Here is a 26671-nt window from a genome sequence, read left to right as displayed (position 1 = left end):
AGCCACTAATTAAACCGCGCTTTTTTGTTAGGCACAATCTTCATTTAAAAAATCAGGGTGTGACTCTTATTAGACGAGGCTAAAGAAATCGTTGTTAATTGTACCAATGTTTGTACAATGTTTTCAAATGGCGGCAAATATTGGGGTTGAGACGTTATAATATACATTGCGTTATAACTGTAATACCACGAGTAAATTCACAGTACATGTAAAATCGTAATGGAAATTCACGACAACGTTATGTTTGCATGCTGGCACGCTCATGTGTGTCATTGACCCGGATTTGCAGCTTTCTCCTCGCAATCACAGGAAAGAGTTTTTGCTGTCATCTCTGCTCATAGTCACCCCAGCGGATCCGCAGGCGCCCTACAGTCTTCAGTAAATGAAATATGCCCGCAACCGACTTATAAACAATCGTACACCGCCTACCGGCAGTATCAATAAATCAAATGCCGGCCGCCACGCGAGGGAGGTACGCGCTGCGGCTGCGCTCCTGCTAAAATCTGTAATGGTAACAGTGGTGTCCTCGGGCTGCTTTTTTCAGTGGACCTATTGAAAAGCGTTTTGAAGTGAGAATGTGGTGCGCAGCGACCTGGTCAGAGGGATGTGTAAGTAATATTAAGCAACTAGAAGCTTTTCCAGTTGTCGCGATCGGGGCCAATCTAGGCAAGGATAATAACTTGTCCGACATAGACTTTCACTTGTCCCGGGCAATCGGACAACCGTTAGTGTCGAGGGCTGCACATAACAGTTTTTTGTGACAAGAGACACAGAATTCCAAAAACACACATGGATTCGTAAAAAAATGTCTTAACAGTGATCACCAGTGTGCGAGCAGATATTCCAAATATTTCAAATATTCTTTCATTCATTTTTTTAAATGATGGGTTAAGTTAAACAGCTATACAGACCTGCAGAAACTGTGTTGTCAGTCCCTCGTAGTCATTCTTTGGTAAGCCGTTGAGAACTTGTGACATGAGGCAAAGCAGACGCAGAGACTGCATCAGTGGATACTGCAAATAGAGAAAAGCTAGAGACAATATTGTGTTTGGTAATAACACACAGACACACGCACATACACAGACACACGCACATACACTGGGTACCAGGACTTCTAGATGCGTTTTGTGAGGTTGGGGTGAGCGTAAGGATAGCAAGTAACATCAATCCCTGACCATATACAGTAACAGTGTTCATAGCCAGAATTTAATATCGTTGCTTTAGTGAAAGTCGCAATGCTTATTGTGTGTGATTGTTTGCAGAACGATTTCGTTCTAAAACATTATTTGAAGTAAACCAAAGGAAAGGCAATGACAGATCAATGACATCCATGAGACGAAAATGAAGATATAGAACTTTAATACATTTTGCGCGAAAGACTCGAAAAGAAGCGAAAACAGTGCATTTCATGAACATTCTAAATCGATTTCTATGCCAAGAGTAACCTTAAAAATACAATGTAAACTATGCCAACAGAACTTCCCCTGCTTGTATCATAATCGTGGAAATGGTAAAAAAAGAAATATAAGTTAAGTGATTTTTACAAGATACATTTTATATCTTAAAAGCAATATTGCTAGTAGGGCTGTAGGCTGAGCAAATTCCTAGGGGGGGGGGGCAAAACTTCATGACTCAACTGTGTAATGATGAGCGATGGGCGCAGCTCTTGATCAACGTCCATAGTGTGGTAGGGGTGGGTCTGAGACAAGGTTTTCACGGATAAGTGACCAGAAAATCACGTTAGGGTTATTTACGATTATTAAGCTAAGCTTATTTTTTAATTTTGCTCCAAATTCTAGGGGGGCAGCTGCCCACTTTGCCCCCCCCCGAAGGCTATGGCCCTGTATTGCCAGATTATTTTCTGAATAAAATTAAAAACGTTTTATTAAAACCATGCCAAATACGCCAATTGCTCAGTAACTCCACGTATATTATTAGATACTAGATTGGTTTTAAATTTGTAGCTACATACCTCCTGTAAGTCCAATAGTTGCATAGCATGAAACCACAAAACCAACATACTTCAGCATATATATATATATATATATATATATATATATATATATATTATTATATTATATATAATATATATATATATATATATCAATAATCAAGAGTGGATAAAAGAGAATCTCTTGTTATCCACTCTTGATATATATATATGGGCCGCATCACATTCTGTAAGTCGGCAGGGACCTGTCCATTAGATTAACTGAACATCTAAGATAGTATATCATAGGGTGATTTCTAAGGAACTAGAGCTCTCAATTATCTGAGCACCTCTGAGAAAGCATCTATAATCCCAAAGTCGCTGGTAATCATCAACTGGGTGCTGACGTATTATCATCCCAATCTTATATATAATATATATATAATATCAAGAGCTCATATATCATATCATATATATTAATATATATATATATATTATATCATATAGCCTGCGACCAGCTTTGGAGAGAGAACAAACTGTGTATTGCTCCACGTAATGGTAAAGCAAAACCAGAACGATCTCAGGGTTCTCCAAGAGCACTTATAGCCCACTAGGCTATCGTCGAGCCCCCCCCCCCATCCTAAAAATGAGCCGCCACTCTAAATATCATAGCCGCCTATGCTAAAATTAGCTAAACAATGCTAAAACTAGGACCGTAAAGCGCCCCGCCATGCTATAATGAAAAAGCTTGGAGAACCCTAGATCTTGCATTTAAAATCAATCAAGATAACAATGTTGAGCAAAACTACAAGCATTCGTTAAAACCCGTACAGTACACCAAGCAACTCGATCAACACTAGAACGAACACGAGAAGTACCACGGCAAGAAAATACCAAAATAAACAGCATTTAACCCGAAAAAACGAAGAAAAATCTGTCCAGCGCTAATCAACGTGCCCCAGTGTAAGAGGTTCCAGCTGAGGGTGGGGAGGAGATGGGTCCCTATAGTAGGTCACGAGTACAAGGCATGCAGGCGAGGTGGGGGCTACGTGGGGAGAACCCAACGTGAACTAATTACATTCGGCGAACAGACGAAACTTTCGAGACGATAAGATTACATTACGTGCCAGACACTCAATGCAAAGCCTCAGGAAAATACAAAAATACTCGGATAACGGATTGCGAATATGAGGATGCCAATATTCACGGTTTTATCTGATGGGAAGGATTCGATCATGATATCGAGCAATTAGCACAACTGACAACACTGTTACGAACGTCTTAATATAGACTATATTATATAATAGATTATTATATCAGGAGATTATACTATATATATATATATAATATATATATATAATTATAAATTATATATTATATCAGAGTAGATAATAACACATAATTTGTGTGTGTTATTAATGTGTGTGTTAATTAACACACATATTGTTATTATCTACTCTTGATTATATTATTATATATATACTATATATATATATATTATATAATTATATAATTATCTATTATATTATTATATATAATATATATATATATATAATTATATTTATTACTATATAATATAAGTCTATATAACGATGCTGCTGACACTATTACACGGCACAATTAGCGAATGCTGTAAACACAGACCAGACATGCCAATCGCGCCATGCCTTTAGCCATGGCTGGGCTACACTCATTATTGCCCTGGCAGCTAGTGCATCCATGCAGTCTATTCATTTGGCTCATCATCAGAGGTATAGCAGAAGTCTTCGTATATACGCGATCAGAAACAGTTACAACACAACAACTTCTGGTATTGTGTGTGCCCGCAGGAATTACAGTATAGTTGTCCTACTATCAGAGATCAGTGTCGAGAAATAGTATGTGCTACAAAGTCCGGCAAAAAAATATCGGGTAATTGCCTCCTAAAAATGGTCTGCCATCTAACAATTCACACGTTTATCAGATCAGGGGTGATCAAATGTCTCCAACCACTTTTACCAACGAATCGGGTGCACCTGTAGTGGCAGTTGATTCTGAAATGACAGCCAATCTAATGGATGCTGGGTCTTAATGGTCAACCACGACTCAATAATCTTTTAACCAGCTTGTCTGGTGCACTGTTTTGAAAGCATACAGTGGCTTTCTGTAAGACTACGATGTTAACAAGCTGTATACAGTTGTATACATTTGCAGTAATAGTTTTATTTCATGCATATGTATATGTATATATATATATATATATATATATATTATATATATATATACATATATATAATTAATTTATCTTACTGATAAACTATACAAGTAAATGTGTTTTCATAATCTCAGATACTTAAGATATATTGATCACACATTACATTAAAAAGATACCTGTCTATTGATTGCCTCTTCTATATAAGCTATATTCTCTTTTATTTGACTTGTGTCCAACAAACCTGTTGTAAATGATAAAAAAATCGAATTAGCTCACAAATTCTCACGTGGTGAGTGCCATGCCATGCCAATAAAATGTCTCATTCTTAAATCTAAAATAAGACTACATGCGTAAAACAATTGTTTAATTAAAATATATAAGCATGTAAACCATTATATGAAAATAAAGTCAACGATGGTAGTATATTCCCACCACAAAAATTCATTGCTCATTAGATTACACAAACGAATAGTTAACAATATGGTCCGACTTCTAAAACGAGGAACTTCGAAGTTTTTCCCTAAATCAGTAATATATCACACAGTATGTTGAAGTCAATTGAATTTATATTTTATTGAATTGATCTATTAAAAACGTGATGTATTGTTTAGAAAAAGTACGAGATTACTTCGTCAATGATCTACTATAATTGATTAGAGAATAACCACTCTCCCACCTGCAATACTTACTGTGTTCAGTTCGCAAGTGTTCTTCAAAGTCGGTCTTTGCTTTAACGTTGATAATGTGTTCTGAAGCTCCAATGTCTGCAACATCATACAATTACCATTTTTTCTTACCCATTATTTTTCTAAAAGCGTGTAACAGTGTAACTGTGGCTATTTAAAGATTGACCTGATTGACCTATAGAACTGGCATCGCTGCTTCTAACATGAGTAAAATCGTTCCTTTCAACTATTGACTTTGGCCATTGCTCTTTATCTTCTTATTGAGGCTGTCGTTTCTTACACTGCTATTCAGTAATATTGTGCTACCACCAATAGAAAATCAGTTTACAATTGGCATTTGGAGTTCCATTGTTGATTAATGCAAATACAACATTAGGAGAGATGACAGTGTTATTAGTAAGATGGCATTTTACAACATTATAATTCGAAGATTATATTCTCCTAGCAGACTAAACAATTTTAATGTGAAAGTAAAATTAACCAGCTGGAAACTGCTAGTTCGTAAATCTGATAAACGCAATTCATGAATTCACCAATGTATCTACCTTTCAATGATACGTGATGCCAGGTAACTTACGTTGCTACATTTTTTGCACTTACGTAATGCGAGAGACTTGTGCTGTGCCTTTAATGCTTTCAATTTATTAGCAACAAAGTCTTTCATCTCACCGACGGTCGCCAGGTTTTTCCGTTTCTACAGTAAAAACCAAGAATACATGATAACATGAAGAGCTCACGGCCACAATGAGGATTATGATGGCACGTGGGTGTCCTTTGAGATTGGACTTTAACGTATAATCGAATATTGCTTAGAAACATATAGGTACATATAGTAGTCATTGTATGTTTTGTATAAGCTAGTGGCCCGTTGTCAAACACATAATTAGTTATGACATCATACGTCTCATTTTTTTGCTCGAAACTTTTGCAAATAAAGTGCTGTTCTTTATCACACACATCATCAACCTACGGCGTATGAAGCCATTTTTATGCACGCGAAGCACATATATATATGTATTTGACATTACCTTTTAGAACTCTTCCAGATGCTAGAATATGGCATAAGATTCAACGGCACATTACAAACGTGTTTTGAGGTAATATCCGTCTGTTTACCTGAGCGAAATCCAGTGTTATATAACACTGGCTATTTAGGCTTAACAGTGAAGAAAAGTTGAGACCTACTTCATAATCTGATGCCAGTTCTTTTGCTTTCGTGCTCAGAAAGTTGAAGACGCCTGAGAAATGTCTATTTCTAATATCGTCAAATACCTGCAAATAGTACATAGTACTTTAATTAGATCACTGATTTAAATTACACATTTGACACACATGCTAATTATTATATGCAGTGCGAACATGAATGCAACAAAACATGTATTAATATATCTCATAGATCAGTCTAGTTAATCATAATCAGCCCAGAATGTGCATACATATTTCCTTTTTCCCTACTTCTATCCCTTCTTTCGCTCCCTACCTTCTCACCCCATATATGCCTGTGTTCGTGTGCGTGTGCACCTGTTCCACTACTAACAGATCGCCACTACCTCGCCCTCCCCCCATTTCTCTCTCTTCCTCCACCTCTTTCCCCCCTCTCTCTCTCTCTCTCTCTCTCTCTCTCTCTCTCTCTCTCTCTCTCTCTCTCTCTCTCGTCTCTCTTCTCTCTTCTCTCATCTCTCTCTCTCGCCTCTTCTCTCTCTCCTATCTCTTCTCTCTATCTCTCTTCTCTCTCTCTCTCTCTCTCTCTGCCTCTTCGCTCTCTCTCTCTCTCTCTCTCTCTGTCTCTCCTCTCTCTCTCTCTCTCTCTCTCTCTCTCTCTCGCTCGCTCTTTGTCTCTCATCTCTCTCTGCTCTCTCTCTCTCCTCTCTCTACTCTCTCTCTCTGTCTCCTCTCTCTCTATATATATATACTACATTTATGTTTATATGGTTATACAATGAATAAACACATTATAATTTAGAAGAATTGCGATACTTTGTTGAGGACGTTCATAGACTACCTACACAGTAAACCAGAAGCACATACAGTATACGCAATGGCTTTTACTCAACCTAACCACCCTAAGGATGTAACACAATAATAAAATTTCCATCACATCTCATTAACTATTTACACACATTACCTGCTAGTCACAATGATGGAGCTAGGTTGTAAATTAAATCGTGCTCGAAATGACTACTATTAGTAGGTGCAGAAGTAGAGCTCAAGGGGTCGTTGTCGTATCAGGTACTACAGATATGTACCCGAGGTACATATGTGTATACACAAAGTGTACCAGACTTGTACTACAGAAGTGTACCCTAAACCTAACCCTAACGCTAACCCTAACCCTAACCCTGAACATACCTCATATAAAAATATAAACATAATACTAAACAACCTAAAACTACCACGGGTACATGTCTGTAGTACCTGATACGACAACGACCCCATCTGCAGAAGTAGAGGGTATACGTGTGCTGCACCAAAACAACATTAACATTTATGACACTGTTTCGGAAGGATGACATGATCAACTTGCATGACATCTAAACATTTTGAATTCGCACGAATGCCGAGCAACATCAATTATAAAAACAACCTCATCAACGCCTACTCTAAAATACTTAGCATGTACACTGTCTCCCAGATTTTTCTTTGGGGAGAGGGGTGGAATAATTGCATGAGACAAATTATGTTATGAACTTGTAATTTACTGAGATTTGGAACCACTGGGCATTGCCTAGTGCAACTGATTCGAAGCCAGTTTACCTCACCTACACCAAGGGGGGGGGGCAATTTAGTGAAAGGAGTTTATTAATATTTATACCTCATCTTGGCATGTCAGCAGCAACCGTATTGTCTGGTCTTTACCCATAACCTCTGGTCCAAAGTCGCAGTATCCTGCAGAATATATCACAAATTGTGCTGACCAAACTGTGATACGAATTAGAAGTTGTGGCCAATTTTGAATGTATAACACTAGAATATTTGTTCTCTCTCTCTCTCTCTCTCTCTCTCTCTCGTCGTGGAGGAGAGGTTCTAGACAGCCATGTTGCCTTGGTCTCTTGTAACAGTTATTTTATAGGCTAAGATTGCTGGCCTTATCCCAGCTGAGCTTAGTGTAGTGACGGATGACTCATTTCTATAGATGGTGTCAACTGAAGCTAATTGGGATGAATTTCTTTTCTCAATGGCAATGTGGGACTTAAAGCCCAGACTTTTCGGCTCTATGTTGTGAGTGCTATCCACTACCCCACTGCTACCCATCCCGCAAGATCAGAACATATGCATGTGAAATTTTAGCCTAATTCTACAAGCCTGTTTATAAAATTAATAAAGCTGAATTATTTATGATGAAGAATAGCTACACTATTAATAATGTAGCTATAACCAAGATCTAGATAGATAATGAAATGATCATAGCAATAGATACGTGTATTAGTAAAGCCATACTATGACCCATTCCTGAGCTAATACCTACATATATGCAAAGACACTATCACATGTTTTATACAGTAATAACCTACCACTGTTAATCCCAAATATTTCATCCAGGAGTCCTTCGTACGTCAGTTGAGAGCATAACGGTGTAATGTAGTCCACATCTGTTATGTGGAAAATAAAGTTAAACAACAGCCAGACTATATCATGAGGCATTCATTCTGTACTTCTGTTTAACTTTTAGTATGCCTCTGATCATAAAATATTAACTAAATTAAATAAATTACCTCTTTCTGCATAACTTGATTACAGGATCGCACGAGCTAGATTAATTTAATATTATCAGGAGTAGATAATAGGGAAGGAGTGTGACTTCAATAAACAAGGGAAATTCGTCATTTACTAGCCTTATAATACCTACGATTTACTACGCGTAACTCATCCAACTTGATCTGAAATCGTACACAGTACATTCGCCTAGCATCGTGCGAAATCATTTCCTCGTATACACCCGCAATCCGGAGATATAGACTACTAAAACGTACGACACGATTTTCCATTCTGCTGCCAGCAAACTCAATGCGTTTTGCGCCGAAATTTAAACAAAAGGCAGCTACTAACCACAGCTTGCTCTCTCGGAGAGGCGGTGTGGCTCGCAGGGAGATTGCGGTGGGCGTGCGTGCGTGGAGGCATACCAGCTGTATGCCGGTATGGCGGTATGTTGGTATGTAGCTGTATGCCGGGTCAAAGGTTATCTCGCCGAGTGTTGCGTCGATGTCCAATCTCCCTGCGAGCCACACCGCCTCGCCGAGAAAGCAAGCTGTGGTTAGTAGCTGCCTTTTGTTTAAATTTCGGCGCAAAACGCATTGAGTTTGCTGGCAGCAGAATGAAAAATCGTGTCGTACGTTTTAGTCTATATCTCCGGATTGCAGGTGTATACGAGGAAACGATTTCGCACGATGCTAGGTGAATGTACTGTGTACGATTTAAGCTCAAGTTGGATGAGTTACGCGTAGTAAATCGTAGGTATTATAAGGCTAGTAAATGACGAATTTCCCTTGGTTATTGAAGTCACACTCCTTCCCTATTATCTACTCCTGATATTATTGACGAAATAATCATTGAAATTCCATCTACATGTCGAAATCATGAGGTATCAAATTGGCTTAATCTGCTAACCACAAGCTTTTTATAGTGGGTTAAAACACAAGTCACAGCAAATAAATGTGACATTAATTATGAAAAAATATACCCGAGCTGCTGCTATATGTGCTGGTCGACTGCTATAAGTGGATATAATGTAACTAACAAGATATGGTAGATGTATATAACATAAATGTGGATATAACATTTACTAATAGAAGGCTGATCAGGTTATGTGCATGAGTCAGTTACCTCTGTCAATAAGCACAAGATGACCAATCTCATTCTTGAGCGCCGCTGGGGCACCGCGATCTTCCCTTAATGTTTCCATCATGTCATAAACCATCTGCAAGCGCAGAGCACCATGTTTCTTTTAATATTAGCAAACACTTGATTCTTTAAAATTGATCGACATGTGCGAATCTTCAATATGAATTATCTAATAAAAGCCAAGGATGCGTTTAAGTAAACAAGCTGAGATATCATAAAATATCCTCCAGCGTTAAAAATATAGAACGTAACTGGAAAAAATGTCAAATATAGCATTAGGTAAGCAGAGTCTAATTTAATCTAATAATATTTCAGGGTGCGAAATTAACGGGAGTCCGGAGTCAAATACTCCCTGATTTACTGTCAAACTCCCTGATTTGACATATGCAGGAGTCTGTGTGACTCCCTGAAAATTCTGCCATACTAACTATAGTTTGTTCTGAAGCACGGCCTCGTGGAATTACTGCATTTTTTCAGCTAATGTCCAAAGAAAATTTGGCAGACATGCAACTGCATGAATCTTAAAAATTAGCACATGCGTTATTGTTAATATCTTTAATTTTGAACCTCAGACTGCGGATTCCCTCATTTTGCTGCGGACTCCCTCTTTTTGAGGGTAGGGAGTCCGTTGGACTCCCTTGTTTAAAAGTTAATTTCTACCCCTGATATTTACGCTCATAGGGTCTATGTCCCCCAGGGTACTGCCGGAACGTACCCGGGGTTCCGGCCGGTATACCGGAACGTACCCTGGTAACTATCTGATATGGTTAGGGTTAGGGTTAGGGTTAGGGAGTAGGCGACTCCCTAGACTCGTTAGTGGAGTAGGCGAGGTACGGTCTGGCATATTAGATAGTACCAGGGTACGTTCCGGTATACCGGACCATACCCAGGGTAAGTTCCGGCAGTACCCTGGGGGACATAGACCCTCTCAGCGATATTTACAGACAACACCCAAATTGGTAATGCATGCCAACTAACCTTATTACAAAAAAGTGTATTATGATTAAGGAAAAAATAAGCATCGAGATTGAGTGCATGTGCGCGTAAATGGAGCTCTGAAAGCAATTACAGCCTTAAATTGCTGAAGCTAAGCATGTGCAGTTCTTGATAGATATGGGGAGTGCCAGCCGCTTTCTAACTTGGCTAAGTGTGTGAACTAATTCAATCACTCACGAGCGACAGCTTTCTCCATATAACTGCATTAACAAAATGCAATTTCACTAGTACTAGTAAAGTGAATATTTTTTTGCATGATATCAGCACAAGTTTAATTTGCATGGACCACTGACGATTCTAATATTATAAGAAATATTTTCCATCAATAAACAAATAACGAAAACATATTTCCGAAATGAATTCTAGTAGATAATTAAAATTCATCGTAAACAGGGTTTCTTTCCAATGACGCTCGTGATAGTATACCTTGCTGCAGTTGCCTATTGCATACACATTAGGAATGGTTCCAAACACAGACTGTAAATTTATAAGAGCATCCGCCACTGTATGTACATAAGTCTGATCGCCATCCTGAAATTCATATAACAAATGTAAGCACAATGTGAACATACACATAACTTAAGATCCATGTATTCATTTTATTTTCTCGCTGTGCAATATCGTAATTGTTAAGCCAGCATTAATTGATTAGCATTAATTAATTAATTATTTAGGTAATAACCAAACCCCACTAATAACATATTGAGCAGGGGTTCCCGGTATAGTATCACGAGTCTATCAATATTGATAGACTCCTGATAGTATCTGCATTACTGGAAACGATTTTTAAAATATATGTAGTAAGCAAATTAACCTCTCTCTAACTACTCATACTGAAGTTACACATTTATGTATAGGTATCAGTTTACATAAACTATTTAGCAAATATACCAAGAAAAAGCTTCTGAAAAACCCAGGCATCTCAAGAGAGAGAAGGTCGCTGTCCAGTGGTAGAAAATTTGGGCAATATTGGTCTAAAGTGACGTAACCATGAACTCCTTCCTGTTCCAGAAGGTTCTCACACAGGAATGTCTACAGCAAATAGATTTCCATATATTTACACGAAGTTCAAAGTTCACGTTATGTGAAATAGGCACTACTAGCTTTCCTACAAACAGCAATCACTTATTCTGGTCATTACTTCCCAACAATAATGAATCACTCTGAATACGGTAGGCAGTTAAAAGGGAGGTTTAGATGGTGGCAAGTTTAGAAATCATGAATCGAATTTTCCTTCATTTGACTTTTGGTTTTGAAATTAATCCATGTAACTGAGGGCACCGACAAAAGTTCGTTCTTTATTGTTGAAAGAAAATAACTTAGTTTGTTACTGGGCATCTGTAACCAGAACTCTCAGTAAACGAACAAATAGCGCCACCTGGTGACAAAATTAGATTGCCAATTTACATATTTGACAATCACAGAAATATTAGATTTCTGGTTCATGGAGTTAGATCAATACAAACTTTTAGGGTAAAGTCTGAATTCAGATGAAATACTGAGATATTAAATAGCCTAAAGAAGTATAACCTTTCTTGGTACGAGTATAATTCTATATACTCTCTCCTTCCCCGCAGTTTTGTCAGCAGCAATATGTTCTGCTATCTGCTTCACTGTCTCTATATCCGGTCTGACTAGATACAACCGTCTGAAATGAAAATCATGTACGTTTTGGAGTTACTACTAAAGTTTCCACTAAAATGCTAAATAAATAAAAGTTGTTATACTAATTTACTGATAATCGACTGATATTAGAGGCTGGCCGAATTCTTTGTGATGCCTTTTGTGGAGGTTGTGCAAGTTGAACTCATAAATGATGAATAATTTCATAGATTCCAGTTGGATTCAGTTAAATTATTAATCTATTGCTATTACATAGAAATTATGACAATTAGACCACAAAATATAAAACTCTAGCCTCTTTGTTAGCACAGGAAATTTTAATTTGCAAGTGTGACTTTTATCATCTGCAATAAAGGCAGTATAAGTGACAGCATCACCTAAAAGAAACATTGCTATTTAAAAAAAAACCATAGTTGCAATTATTTCACATTTGTAAACAAACCTTGGTTAATAAAATGATGCTGAACATTATCGAAGTATAAGTCTTTAAGGATTTACATACATGAATACCACCAAAGCTTAATCACATCATATAGAAGTGCTTCTCATAAAGGGATGGTAACCAATTAATTATGAAGCAAACATATATTAATAGCTAGATGTACATGCAACAGCAATAATGGAAAATAACTATACCTCCAGATATGAATAATGATATTTTTAAGGTTACACATTTCATGCAATGAAAGACACGATCACTTTGTCCAATATAATATGCTTACTGATCATTTCCATGCCTAATTGGTTTTCCTTCAAATTTGAATATTTTATCAACTCCATGCTGCTTGAGAAGTGATGCTCCTGCTATACGATCAAGTAGTCGCATAAGTCCTGGCTCTAAGACCAGGTCCTTTCGTCCAGGTATCTGCAGATATAGATGGAATAAACAAATTATTTCATTGGGCTTTTAGGAAATTTGTAAGGTTCTTCAAACTGTGGAATTGTTGTCCATCTGGCACTTTTGGTTATAAGATAGTGAAGGCCTCTGAGGGAGACTGAAATTAGATCGAGCTCTGTTAGTTAACTGGACCCCCATCTACATAGACTGCGGCACAGATTCAAGTAATGCCCTGTGCCCACTAGTAGACTAAGTAGAGTAGATATACATTGCGAACGGACACAATCTCGTTCGTGGACATAGCTGGCAACTCCGTCTTGAGCTTGCTGCCACATGCTTGTTCAGGCTGTGTGGCCGAGAATGTTTCAGTGAAGAAATCCATAATGAGAAAGACGCACATGCTTTCCAACCACTGCTTTAAATTTCCACCTGCTCTATCTTTCTGTGAGTTTGTGTACCAGTGTGTGAATGCGGTGAGCAGGGGCGTAGATAGCGGGGGGGATGGGGGGATGCATCCCCCCCCACTTATTGACGTGGGGGGATGGCGTGTATAATCATTCCCCCCCCCCTACTTTCAGAAGGAAAATGGGGGATTCAAAATTTTCTGGGGGAGGATCCGCATACCCCCGCCTGTTTCTTACCACCCTCCTCAAAAACCTGTATTGGCCACTGTCGAGCATAACAAATTGAGCACCCCCACTTCAAAAATCGTTCCGCGGTGCCTGTAGAGTACTGCTAACAAAGATTATGATTATGAATATTTGTATGCATATCAAAAGTCAAATTTGAGTTCATCTGACAGGGGCGTAGATAGCGGGTGGATGGGGGTATATCCCCCCACACTTATTGAGGTGGGGTGGCTTTCATCCCCCCTACTATCAGCAAGAAAATGGGGAAAAATTTAATATTTTACAGACAATAAATACTGGATATTTATCTACAAATCCGTCATCACTATTCATACTCTCCTAATGTATTATTACAGAAATGGAACGTGACATACATCTACTGTAAAATGGCTGTAACTCGTTCCAAGAATGACATTATTTTACTGAAACTCGGACGGTTAATTTTGGACACATTTCCCATATACGATTTTTTTTTCAAAATCCCCAAAGTTTTATCACTGCTCACGAAAGTTAAATCCTTGCTTTATTCAAAATTAGAATAGACCTATTGAGAGCTAAGATATTGAATTTTCACGGGGATTGAATTTGAATGGGAAAATTCAATTTCATCTTACTTTTTTTGGGGGGGGGATGGGGGTGCTGAGACCCAACCAGAAGTATATTCCCGATTTTGTATAAGGGGTGAAAATATGCACTTTTTGGTTCAAATTTGGTTGTTTTTCTCATATTTTTTGCAATTTTAACGTTCTCAGTAAAATATGTTTTATCAAAATTTCAGGTGGGGGAGATGATTCCAGTGCTGTAGTTGTCAACAGAGGGTCAGTAGCACGGGGTGCCCCCCCCTAAAATTTTCAGGGCAAAGGTATTTTAGCCTAGGTAAGTATGCACTGGTAACCCCAGTGAGGACATGTAGATACATAGCACAAATTTGGTAGTAAGTATTTGTCTTTGGTGTCCCCAAAGGTAAAAATACTCAACTCAACAGTGATGTTACTGTGATGAAGATTGTTTAATAGTGCTGCCTCATAGTGCAGGAAATTGCATCGAAGAGGTGTTACTTTCAACAAAATCCCCGGACCCCCCCCCCTAAACAGAAGGGGGACACGCCCTGAAGGAGGAAAAATCCTGATATTCTATGATAAAGATGTCCAAAATTGATTGCTTTTAGATTTCAACGTTTTAACAATTCCACACAGTGGGAGGGGGACACCCCTCCAACCCCCCCCCCCACCCCGGGCGCTTCGTGCCCTTGAGCTCGCATGATTCGCCCCCCCCCCCTAGAATTTTCTTCTGGATCCGCCACTAGTTGTGTGTGTGTGTGTGGGGGGGGGGAGTTGTGTGTTATTAAACCGCTGGGATCCAAAGAAAAAAATTACCCTAGAATTCACAAAATTGCACTTACAATATCAATTTTTTTCAATTCCCTCAAAGAGGCCAGAAGGTTCTAAATTGCTAAAATCCAAGAGCTTCCGGGGGCTCCGCCCCCTGAACCCCGGGCAAGGGCTCTGCCCCTGCACCCTGCCAGTGGCCCTAAGGCAGGCCCCTAGACCCCACCCATTCAGAGCTTTGCGCCAAGGCGCTCGCGGTGTGCGCTACTCGTGCACACTCTTCATATACATTGCGATGGAAGTAACAGCAAAATCATCTCCCCCACAGGCACTTGGAACATCTCAAAAAAAAATGTCAACACGAAATGTATTTACTACCAAAGTCTTAATGTTTCTCTACTCTTTTCACCTATAATCACCTGTAAATGCCGGTCAAATGCTCATCTGCAACACACAAGAACACCGCACGCCCGTGCTGTGCACAAACAACATGAATAAGAGAGCAGGTAGGAAAGCTTGATCGCTAAATTCGCTTGACGCTCGCTTCATTTCACACTTTCACAGCACTAATACCCATCCAACAGCTTCCATCTTGGTATCGATGTGTACATAAATGTTCACTTGTTCGAATTATAAATCTGCCCTTTGTTCTTACCTACTCCCGCCAGAGATATCTCGTGAAATCCTGCAGGAAATGTTCTCTCCGTGAAAATGTAAAGAGGACGAGATGTCTGTTTATACACGAGTAATGGGGCACATTGCATGCTGGGATGAGCTGCTGCCTGCCTCCGAGCTCCGTTTCGAGGCCCGCCAAGTCAAGCAAAATGCGCGCGGCATGACGTCACGCCCACACGACTACAGCGATCGATCAAAAGTTGCTACTCGTGTATAAACAGACATCTCGTCCTCTTTACATTTTCACGGCGAGAACATTTCCTGCAGGATTTCACGAGATATCTCTGGCGGGAGTAGGTAAGAACAAAGGCCAGTTATAATTCGAACAAGTGAACATTTATGTACACATAGATACCAAGATGGAAGCTGTTGGATGTGTATTCGTGCTGTGAAAGTGTGAAATGAAGCAAGCGTTGAGCGAATTTAGCGATCAAGCTTTCCTACCTGCTCTCTTATTCATGTTGTTTGTGCACAGCGCGGGCGTGCGGTGTTCTTGTGTGTTGCAGATGAGCATTTGACCGGCATTTACAGGTGATTATAGGCGAAATAGAGTAGAGAAACATTAAGACTTTGGTAGTAAATATATTTCGTGTTTACATTTTTATTTTTTATTGAGACGTTCCAAGTTCCTGTGATGCCCCCCCCCACAACTGAGGACCTGTCTACGCCACTGGCAGTGAGATTTTGTGTTGCAGAGCTAGGAGCATTTGAAAGACATTTACGTGTAATCACTAGGTGATAGAGAGTACGCAAATTGATAAACAAGATTTGGAATTTTTGGTAGAAACTAGAATAATCATATACATTTGAATTTGTGTTTACTTATCTTATTAATATTATGTCTTATCATTACTTTATCATTGAAACGCAAACGGCCCAAGTGCCCGTGGGCAGCATTGCGGATGATAACAACATTAGATAGCGGGTGATTTTTTTCTAAATTGTTCCTATTACTAATATTATTGAGCTTGGATAGCCACCCGTCACGAGAAACACAAAACGGTTTACAAAACAAAATTAATAATTATATTTATAATCCGGACCAATGTCAATGATTACAAGTACGGACTTAGCTACGCCCATTAAATAACCTTTGGTCTATAATTCAATAAGAAATTATAAACAGCATAAGTATATTACCGATTCTAAGCATAGTACTAGCTGATCGCGTGATAGCTGCCTAAATATTTGAAGATCTGGAAGTGGTATACAATTTTCTATGGGCGCAGACATGATTAAAAATCACGCCCCCTTGTGGGCAAGGCCGTTTAAACAAGTGAAGGCTGGATGCCTAGTGGCGATAGAACCTGTTTCTGGTTTGTTTTGGTCCGTTTTAGGTAACAGTCAGCCAGCGTAACATCCAAAACAGCTCTCGTTGTCTTCTCACAATAAACAGGACTTTATTTTGTTGAAAAGGTATACTCTTTGTACTCGTTGCGGCTCTATGGAAAACATAATATTGTAGTACTAGTACACTGTAACTATTTACTTCAGAAAGTTCAGGAATCAGGGTACAGGCGGTGTATACTTACTCCTTTCTTAAAAGTTTCTAAGGACTGGGACATGTGCGTGTAATTATGCCTATTCCAAGGCCAGGGAGGACAATACAAGACACAAAGAAATTATTTCGCATATCGTTGTCCACATTCTGATTTCTGTAGTGTTGGACAAATGGTTGACTCCTTGAATCGGAGCTCATACCATTCCATACTTTAACTTTGTTATGATTTCACATTGTAGGCTACTGATTTGTTTACACTTGCTGCTTGTATTTTTTACAGGGGGAGGATGATCACACCTCAAGTACAATTGGCATGGGCAAAGCAGAGCTTGACAGAATAAAGCATATGGTTGGAAAGATCAGCTAATACACAACACTTCATTGCCATGTGGTTGAAAGTGTGTCTGCTGTTGGTTTATCTACTTTTGCTTGCCTTTTTGGCACGACTCCTGCAGTTCACATCATGGCTTGGCGCAGGTAGGGCCTACCAACCTAGCTCTAGTACTATAGCCCTTCGCTCTGCCGCAGAGCCTCTAGCAGAGCCTCCAGCCTGCGGCGGAGCGAAGGGCTATAGTAGTAGAGCTATAGTACCAACCATTACTAATGCATTTAACTGTAATTCAGAGATGAAATAGTCAGTACCTATGCATGAACTACATTGTGGTTTATATTGTCTGCGGTTTATGCTGTAACATGATCGAACAAGGTTGAGTGGCTAATTATTTTTCGATAATTTATTGACAGATATTCTGGCAGGACAGTTCTTAGATCCCTTCGCACTCAGTGTAAAGAAGCTGAAGATCTTGCTGGAACAGCGAGGGATAAGTTACAAGGGTGTCCTGGAAAAACACGAGCTTTACGACCTTGTCCAGGCATCTGGTTTGTACATTTTGCCTATATCCATGTTAATTTTTAATAATATCAATAAAAATCCCGCGTATAAGAACCTAGTGATTAAGAACCTGTTAGGCTAAGATTTTCCATTTAAAGCCGCACTATGCGCATCCAAACGCTAATTTCTCCAGTACTAGACTAGCAAATACTTCGTGTCATGCATAATCACACTACCTTATGGCAAAATAAACTCTAGTTCCTCCCATTTCAGTGCGCGTTTGCTTAAAACCCACAAGAAAGAGGTGCGAAATCTGGTAATCTGGTGCCAACGCTAAATTGTTTGTCAAACAATTCGCCAAGAATCGGTTAGGTGGCGTCACATGTTTTTATCTTTGCTACACCCGTACCTCTGTACCGCAGCACCGCTCCACGGTTGCTTGGCAGAGCAACGCGAAGGTGTTAACAACATCGGAGAATTTGAACAACATTGGAGGTATTTTCAAATACCTTTTATAAGACAACGTGCAGTGAAATGGAAGGAACTAGAGTTTATTTTGTCATAAGGTAGTGTGATTATGCATGACACGAAGTATTTGCTAGTCTAGTACTGGAGAAATTAGTGTTTGGATGCGCATAGTGCGGCTTTAAACCTCCTTGACATAAGAACCTGTTTTAGCCTAAAATTTGAAACAGGTTCTTATTTGATAAAATACAGTATAGTCAAATGCACTACAATGCAGTTTCACTGCATACATTATCAAATTTAGCTTGGTGCCATACCTTATGACTGAGGAACCTGGCCAGGCATTATGTTTGTGGTGTTTTAAACCAATTTAGTTGTGTATTGTTGATGTGTATTAGGTATAAAGGGCATAAAGAGAAATACGATAACCTAGAATAGGTTATCGTATTTGTCTAGATTGGAGTCATTTAGACATAATTATATGTATATTTTATATAAACATTAGACCGCATCAATATTCTATACCAGCAACAGGCACCTTTTTTTCTTAAGAAAATAAGAACCTATTTAAGAACCTTAATAGGCCAATTTTTCAGTAAACACCAATTATATAACCTTTTTAGGCTAACTTAGAAAAAGTGCAGGTACTTATACATGGGTTTTTAGTGTATCAGTAGGTTATTGTCTCTCAGTGAATCACATTGAGTGATGCTTTCAAAACCCTATGGGTTACTCCAGTTTTATGGATTTTCCTTTATTTCCTTGATCTGTAATATACACATGTATGTATAAAGTAATTTCTATGATGGATTTCATCTTCATTTTAGTGAAATGTTAAATAAGAGGTGATCAATGTTGTCGAACAGTTAAAGTTTGATGGAATTTATCGTGTGTCATGTGTGATCAAGTGTGCTTTTGCACGCTGTGTTTGTGACTTGGTATATGCTACGCACGTGTAATTTTCACCCTAACAAAGAGTTGACCTACTGCCCTACAGTTGATAGCATGGTAGCTAAACGGTATCACTATCCTTGCAGGTAAATCTGTATTGTTGTGATGCGAGGGTAGATGTAGCTTTCATGGCCAATAGGTTATTTGTCCAACTAAAGGCCGAGTGCAATTCCAGAGCATGCATTAAGTTAGAAAAATGTTATTCAGTGAGTTAATAGAAATCTGATGTGTCAGTAATTTTAATAGTGATATGTACTGGACTGTATGGAAAAAAAAAGTATTAAATTGTGATTATTTTATATTAACTGATAATATATGTGCCTAGGGGATATCATGGAAGGAGAAGTGGCACAGAGAGCAGAGTATGAAGTGGCGCCATCTAGTGATACATCGACTCCTAGCACTAGCTTCACTTGTGGATCACACTTCTACGAAGAGGTGAATAAGATATTTTCATGTGCCATGGTGAATAATGGGTGACTAGGTAAGAGTTAGGTAAGATTGGGTAAACTCATGTTGTAAGGGTTTGACACGAAGTACTATCAAGTATTAACACAGAATGTATTCTACAACACTTGCTGAATAAGAAGATTTCTTAGATGATTGAACAAGGGAAAATTCAATAATGCAGATTGCCTTTTAGAGCAATTAAAAGAAAGATAGATCTGTTTCGTGTTTGCTGTGAAATCTTATTAATAAAATCCAAAAACAAATGTTTGGTACAGTAATTTTATAATGTAATATAAAAGAAAAGACATTAAAAGTTACTTTTAATATAAAATGTGCTTTTTGATTGCTGATTGAGTACAAACTGCTATTGACACGTATGCATTCATTTATTTGTAATTGTGTATGATTCAGTACTATAACATGGTGAATTTGTTCATAGGTTGAGGATACAAAAGATAGCATGTGGGTTGTGCAGGTGGTAGGAGAATCCTTGCCTCCGTTAGTGAGGAACTCGGATTGGGCCCTGCTGGAACAGAAACTCTCCAAGTTTGGAATTCGTACCGGAACCTTTCTTTGCGATCATGACATAATGTGCGTCCGATGTGTTCTTATCTTAATGATAGCAGGCTGCTAATTTTGTGCGTATATTGGCGTAATACAGAGAGATTACTGTAATATTACAAATTTTCCAATCTCTGGTATCAGAAGTACTTCTAGAATAATTGCCAGTGTATCGAGGCAATTTCAATAGTTAATCCCCTTGACTTGTAGTAGTGGAAACCATGAGCAAAATGCTAGAAATGCATGTTTTGCTTTTTTAAAGGTTATGTGACAATAAAGGATGGTTCAATTCTCGACTGGTGCTTGCAAATCCCCATGGCGACCAGGTGAAAACCAACGTCACACTGCACAGTTACTCTAGGCAAGTATCGATGCGTCAGTTCTTTCAGTTTTGAAAAACTTAGGAAAATGAGCTTGGAATGATGTCATCAGATTTCATTCTGTCATATAACGTGATTTAATTTTGAGGTGAATGCAAAAATTTTACCGGTGCGATTTCGACAGGTCATCTGATGTCTTTGTCGTATTTGACTGATTATTTACTGAGCCGAGTAGTTTCAGGAACTGTCACCTACTGCCACCTGGTGGTTCTATTTATCTATTTATCTCTTATTTATATCCATTTATCTTGAAGTTAACATTTAATATTATTTAACATTAAGGAAATAATATTGTAATACAGCAGGTGCTTTTTACTTGTTAGTGAAATTTTTTATAAGTGTATAGTGACAGCTATATTAGCTACAGTTAGTTTACTGCATATCTAACGTGTGTAGTTCATCCATAACGTTCTTTCAATTTACAGGACAAGCAATCCAGATACGATCTTCACCTGGATAAGCAGTCATCTTTCTTCTCGGGTTTCAACTATATCTTCTCTGGAGGAACTGGAAAGGGACTGGCTGCAAGAGAAGGGTTATCAACTTCAAGTGATTCTAATCTCGCATCTGCAACAGCCGCCAATATTTCTATCGGCGCTCAGCGTGAAGTTTCCCGGTCGCGTGAGGTTCGGTGCTTTCACGCCGGCAGTTGGTCAGCGACTCCCGGATAACTTGGGCGTTGTCGGAGCCGTTAAACTGCCCGCGTACTTGGTCGTGATGCACGACAGAATCCTGCGCTACGGCAGTCGCCCGAGCGAGTTTCTGAGCTACGACAGCATGTATCTGTACCTCACTACCTTTTACCCCGAGGTGAACGGCCTATTCTTGTGCAGTGTGGTGCTCGTTAACACCCTCGCTGTCTTAGAGGCGTTTCTCCTACGAGGAAAGGTGATCACGCATCTCGTGAGCTCGCTCTGGAAACTTGGGAAATACAACATCATGTTGATTTTCCTCTGGCTGCCTCTGCTGGCAGTGTTCCAGCTGCCTAGGATGGAGAGCGTGTGCTATTCGGCTCTGAGGTTTCTACAGCTGCTTAGCTCGTCCGAACTCGCGTGCTTTCTTCGTGGGACCACGTATTTCTACGCAACGCACCCGCTGCTTGCCGCTGCGTGCTTCGTGGCCGTTGGGCTGGTCGGGTTCATCGTAAACAGCGCGATGGGGCATGGCAGCACCGTCGAGGAACAAGAGTGGAACTGGACTTTCCCGGATGTACCGTATCTGTTCAGGCCCGTGTCCTCGTCGGTTAGTCGGCCAATGAGGACCGATATCGATCTAGAGGAGGGCATCGCTCTCATGATAGAGCGACTGGCGAATCCAACCTTCTGGCTGCAGCCGATAGTACCGCAGGATTACATCCGTTGTTTGCCCTGCTGGTCTTATAGGCAATCCGGTCGCGAGAGCAAGTGTCCAGTTCACTGCACAGTACAGAATGAAAGAATCGAGTGGAGTCCCATCTCCAATACGGTGGCTTGCTTGGGAACGTTTAAGGAGGCTCTCATTAAGGGTATCTTGCCAAATTTATCAAAGTACGTGTTGCAAAGGTTCAGTATTTTCAAATGGTGCCAGCCAACAGAAAATTCTCAGCAAGTTGGAATTGCTAGGCCTGTTGCTGAGGTAGGCTGTGCAGGGGAGTTACCTATTTCCCCAAGCGGCATGGATAATCGTATTCTGACCAGTCAAATGGCTAGCCTATCTGCTAGTGAGGCCCCAAATACGGAATGTAGCGGTCATTCACAGGTAAATGGGTCAGAACGAAATCGAGACAGAAATCTCTGCACTACGGGGTCTGATACAGCGGGGGACGCTGGCACTGACTGCGGGGATAGTTCGACAGAGAACAGCGACAGCGAATCCAAGATGGCGGCCGGGGATTTGCGGTCGGATGCGAAAGGCGATTGCAACTGTGGGTGGAGCGATTCCGGCCCCGACGACGCTGCCCCGGCCGGCGTGCTCGCCTCTGTAGAATGCGCCATCTGCTTGGAGCCGTATGTGCGCGCGTGCGTGCTGTGCGCTCTACCGTGCGGCCACGGCTTTCACCAGCAGTGCATCTTCGCGTGGCTGTCGCGCGATAACCACTGCTGTCCGGTCTGTCGTTGGCCCGCATACAAGTCGAAACCAAAGAGCACGTAAGACTCGTTAGCTAGCTTTTAAAATAGATGCGCCTCTGTGCTGCTGTGTTAAGTCTTGCAAAGTGCTTGTGTTAAGTTTCATGATCATAGTAGGGGAAACAATGCAGTGAATACTGATTTGAAACCGGGTTTTTTTTTTGCTAACCGGATCTAAAATGATTGTTGCTCGAAAAAATACAGGTCGTCTTGGACGAACAGATTTTCGATTATTTTTGGCACTGATGTGTGTATAAATGTATAAAGGTATCAGATTGATGAAGCCAGTCATCTGTGATCTATCATGTTTTCGGGGAAATATTGAATAGTATCAAGAGCACATGAACTGTTTAGTTGATATATATGCGATGGTTTATGTGATCTTGGTAGCATATTGTCACACGTTCTCATAGGTATATTATTATTATTAAATCTTTATTGCATGTAATTCAAATACAAGTACATGCATGTACTGAGGACAGTCTTTTTCATGGAGAAAAAATCTGATGAATGCAATAGTGTTCAGGGAGTATGTCTAGGAGCAATTGTTCGTTGAAGTGCAAGATGCTAATAGGTCTAAAATCGTAAATGGTCTGCCTGTCGCTTAGCAACAAGCCTCAATCACCTCGTTCGGTTAGAGATTTGAAAAAGTAGGTCAAAAAATTCAATTAAAAAAGCCCAAGCCAAGTCTAAGCTTTAAAAAAATAGAGAGTGAGGGTTTTGACACTTATTTAGCAGATGTATATCAAGATAGGCAAATTTTATGAGGGCAGGCAACATATGAACATTGTATAGCTATTATATGTAGTGTTACATTACATTTGAATAATTTGTGATTTCCAGTTGGAACTGGTATTTGTCGTGGTAGTCACCTGTAATGTTATTGGCGTAGGCCAACAGTAATGGGCGTTACTAGGATTTAATCTAATCCTTGTTGTTATTAAAGAGATAGCGTTTCTGTAAAAGGAAGAGGAAGAGGCAGTGCATTTACATTGGTCTATAGTAGTGAAAAAATTTAATTTTTGAAATGTTGCTGTGATTATGTATAAACATATAGTTATGACAAAAATATAAGAACAATATAATATGAATGGCTCATTTGAAAATTCTAAATTTTTATTTCTTCAAAATATAACCTTACTGAACTTTTTTCTAGATTATTTGTTTACTTGCAAAATCATTTTAGATTCTAATGATATGCTCTATACTCCATGATCATTGAACAAAATTGGGAGATTTTTGTATTGCTTCGTTTAAAATTATTATTTTTATTATCTTGAGCATAGATTTTAAAATGTGAACTGGTAGGTTTTTTAATAGACAAACGTCATCAATAACATTAAAAAGCTATGTGAAGTTCTCAAGTAGGTTTAGCTCGTACAGTGTTCTATCTTTTAACAAATTCTACATTTTGTACGTAGTTGTGAACTGTGAAAATAATGCATAAATGATAGTCTGTTACAGTAAACATCAAATTTTGATGTAGGAGTGTGCAATTTGAGGTTCCGTTCTACATCCGAGCCGTATCGTTGCTTAGCGGATTCAGCTTTACGAAAGAGCCACCGTCACATGAGAATATATCTTTCAAGAATCTTACAAGTGGCTTCGTCTATGTTATCAATTAGCACTATCCATTATTAGGCGCTACTGTTCTCTGAAACTCTATATGAGCTTATCTGACAGGATCACGTGAATGTCATAATATTTCCATTTGTCTGTGTGCGAATCACCATAGCAATTAGCATACATCTAAACAATTTCGTCTACAGTATTAATATATGGCATGTAAGCAACTTGGGGCGAAATAATTTCAAAATCGGTAAAATACCGGCTGGTGGAAATGGCAAATCAAGCTGCGAGCATCGTGCAATTATAATTTTGGCTTCCTCTGTCCTATAGTATTCATTATATTTTGCGTTACTAGTGTCTGGATAGTTTACTGTGTGGATGTCATTAAACATGGTTAGGTTTGGCCATAGATATAGAATACAGATCTTCAATTCTATATCTATGGTTTGGCTAAATTGAGATTTTCAGTTTACCTGGCGTCGATTTTGAAAACGAAGGGCAAATGGAAGTGAGTTTAGTGCTGCTTTCAAGATATTTCGCAGGAATAGGTTGGAAATTCGCAGCAGCAGCAGCATCAACGGTCCAGTACTTGTTCTAAGGAAATTTCCGTTCTAAGCAAAAGACTATACACAGCCCTGTGAGGAGGGACTGTGGAGTCCCCCAGAAGATACTGGGGCCAATATATGCACACAGTGTAATGTGATCTTCCTGTTATGCGACGACGCGAAACAGGCTCATACTCAAACAACATTTCCTGCACTTTTATTATAGCAAAGTTAGTTTCCGGAGCAGATATAATTTATGAGTCCTGAGTTCATATAGAGAAGATTCATGCAATGATAGGAAATTGTTTCTTCTTTTAAATTGTTGAAAGCACAAATTTAGAAACTCTACTGCACACACATATCCTACATTCTCAACTGCGCATTAGAGTAATCTTTGCTGTCGTCTTCATATTCGGGATATAGACTTATAGTACATTAGTAGTGGCACTGGCAGCAGCAGTAGTAGTAGTAATAACAAAAGTCGGTGATGCAGAAAATAACGAAGTAGAGATTACAGCAGCAGCAGCAGCAGCAGCAGTGCATAATGAAGTTTGGTACCAGCTGGCGCCACTTTTCCATAAGGTGGCTGCATACTTAATTCAACGTGTGTGGCTGAAAAAAACGCACTTCATTAAAGAAGAACTCGTTTCCTGAATGAAGTTTTATGTCACTAGAAAATGTAAGCGACACGCTGAAACAAATGAAAGGGAACTAATGTCAATACAGTATAACGATAACTGTCAGAGTTCTCTCTCTCCGTTAATATAACTAAATGGACAATATCCCATATACCTGTACAGTCATTACATCTCTTACTTGCTCTCTCCCTCTCCCCTCCCTCTCACGCTCATGCACACACCCTTAAGCTCTTGCGGTGGTAGACTCTGCCAGTGATCAGAGATCCAATAACTTGGCCTTTATTATTGATGAAACTGGGAGTAATATAATAACGCAGATAAGGTATATTTCTCCCTGGGTACTGCCGGAACGTACCTTGGTAACTATCTGATATGGTTAGGGTTAGGGAGTAGGTGTAGACGACTCCCTAGACTCGTTAGTGGAGTAGGCGAAGTACGGTCCGGCATATTAGATAGTACCAGGGTACGTTCCGGTATACCAGGGTACGTTCCGGCAGTACCCAGGGAGACATAGACCCTAGCAGCTGTAATAATGCTGATAGGGTCTATGTCCCCCAGGGTACTGCCGGAACGTACCCTGGTACTAAATACAACTATCTAATATGCCGGACCATACCTCGACTACTCCACTAACGAGTCTAGGGAGTCGCCTACGCCTACTCCCTAACCCTAACCATATCAGCTAGATAGTTACCAGGGTACGTTCCGGTATACCGGACCGTACCCAGGGTACGTTCCGGCAGTACCCTGGGGGACTTAGACCCTATCAGCTGTAATAAGATAACAAGAGCACAACAACTGCATTTGAATGTGGAAGCTTGTGAACAAATTTATGCGCCTTTGCTTATAAGTTATTATATTTATCTTGGAAATTGAATATATATAGAGCTAGAACTTTTTTGCATGGCCAAGGTTATTCACCTTATTAACTTCATC

At 39.5% G+C, this 26671-nt stretch overlaps 2 protein-coding genes across 6 annotated transcripts in view; one reads left to right on the top strand and one right to left on the bottom strand.

The window, feature by feature from the left end:
- LOC106806481 (vacuolar protein sorting-associated protein 33B-like) overlaps nt 1-17285 on the bottom strand; it is a 51403-nt gene extending 34118 nt beyond the window's left edge. Inside the window, exons 1-13 of one of the 3 annotated variants that reach the window (XM_014808438.1) lie at nt 17271-17285; nt 12991-13133; nt 12176-12293; nt 11537-11677; nt 11072-11176; nt 9632-9725; nt 8323-8400; nt 7623-7696; nt 5996-6082; nt 5411-5504; nt 4814-4888; nt 4301-4365; nt 912-1013 (exon numbers count right to left, since the gene is read on the bottom strand). In XM_014808438.1, coding sequence (XP_014663924.1) covers nt 912-1013; nt 4301-4365; nt 4814-4888; nt 5411-5504; nt 5996-6082; nt 7623-7696; nt 8323-8400; nt 9632-9725; nt 11072-11176; nt 11537-11677; nt 12176-12293; nt 12991-13094 — 1137 coding nt within the window. In that variant the 5' untranslated portion in view covers nt 13095-13133; nt 17271-17285. Of the gene's footprint in view, nt 1-911; nt 1014-4300; nt 4366-4813; nt 4889-5410; nt 5505-5995; nt 6083-7622; nt 7697-8322; nt 8401-9631; nt 9726-11071; nt 11177-11536; nt 11678-12175; nt 12294-12990; nt 13134-16878; nt 16974-17270 lie in introns of those variants that run through there. The other 2 variants (XM_014808437.1, XM_014808439.1) reach the window with 2 other exon arrangements.
- On the top strand, nt 17025-24967 carry LOC106806480 (E3 ubiquitin-protein ligase RNF103-like). 3 transcript variants are annotated; one of them, XM_014808434.1, is made up of 7 exons: nt 17025-17154; nt 17520-17716; nt 17984-18118; nt 19813-19925; nt 20377-20528; nt 20761-20859; nt 21304-24967. In XM_014808434.1, exons 2-7 carry the CDS (start codon nt 17626-17628, stop codon nt 23006-23008), a joined length of 2295 nt encoding a protein of 764 aa, XP_014663920.1. In that variant the 5' UTR covers nt 17025-17154; nt 17520-17625; the 3' UTR covers nt 23009-24967. The 3 variants fall into 3 exon arrangements, with proteins under 3 accessions (XP_014663920.1, XP_014663921.1, XP_014663922.1); XM_014808435.1 differs by lacking the exon at nt 17025-17154 and adding an exon at nt 17175-17249; XM_014808436.1 differs by lacking the exons at nt 17025-17154; nt 17520-17716; nt 17984-18118 and having other exon boundaries at nt 19890-19971.
- The last annotated feature ends 1704 nt before the right edge of the window (nt 24968-26671 follow it).

Source organism: Priapulus caudatus, unplaced genomic scaffold, assembly GCF_000485595.1.
Source record: "Priapulus caudatus unplaced genomic scaffold, Priapulus_caudatus-5.0.1 Scaffold163, whole genome shotgun sequence".
In the NCBI taxonomy this organism is placed as follows: domain Eukaryota; kingdom Metazoa; phylum Priapulida; class Priapulimorpha; order Priapulimorphida; family Priapulidae; genus Priapulus; species Priapulus caudatus.
The sequence above is the reverse complement of the archived record's forward strand: the minus strand, read 5'-3'. Positions and strand labels throughout refer to the sequence as shown.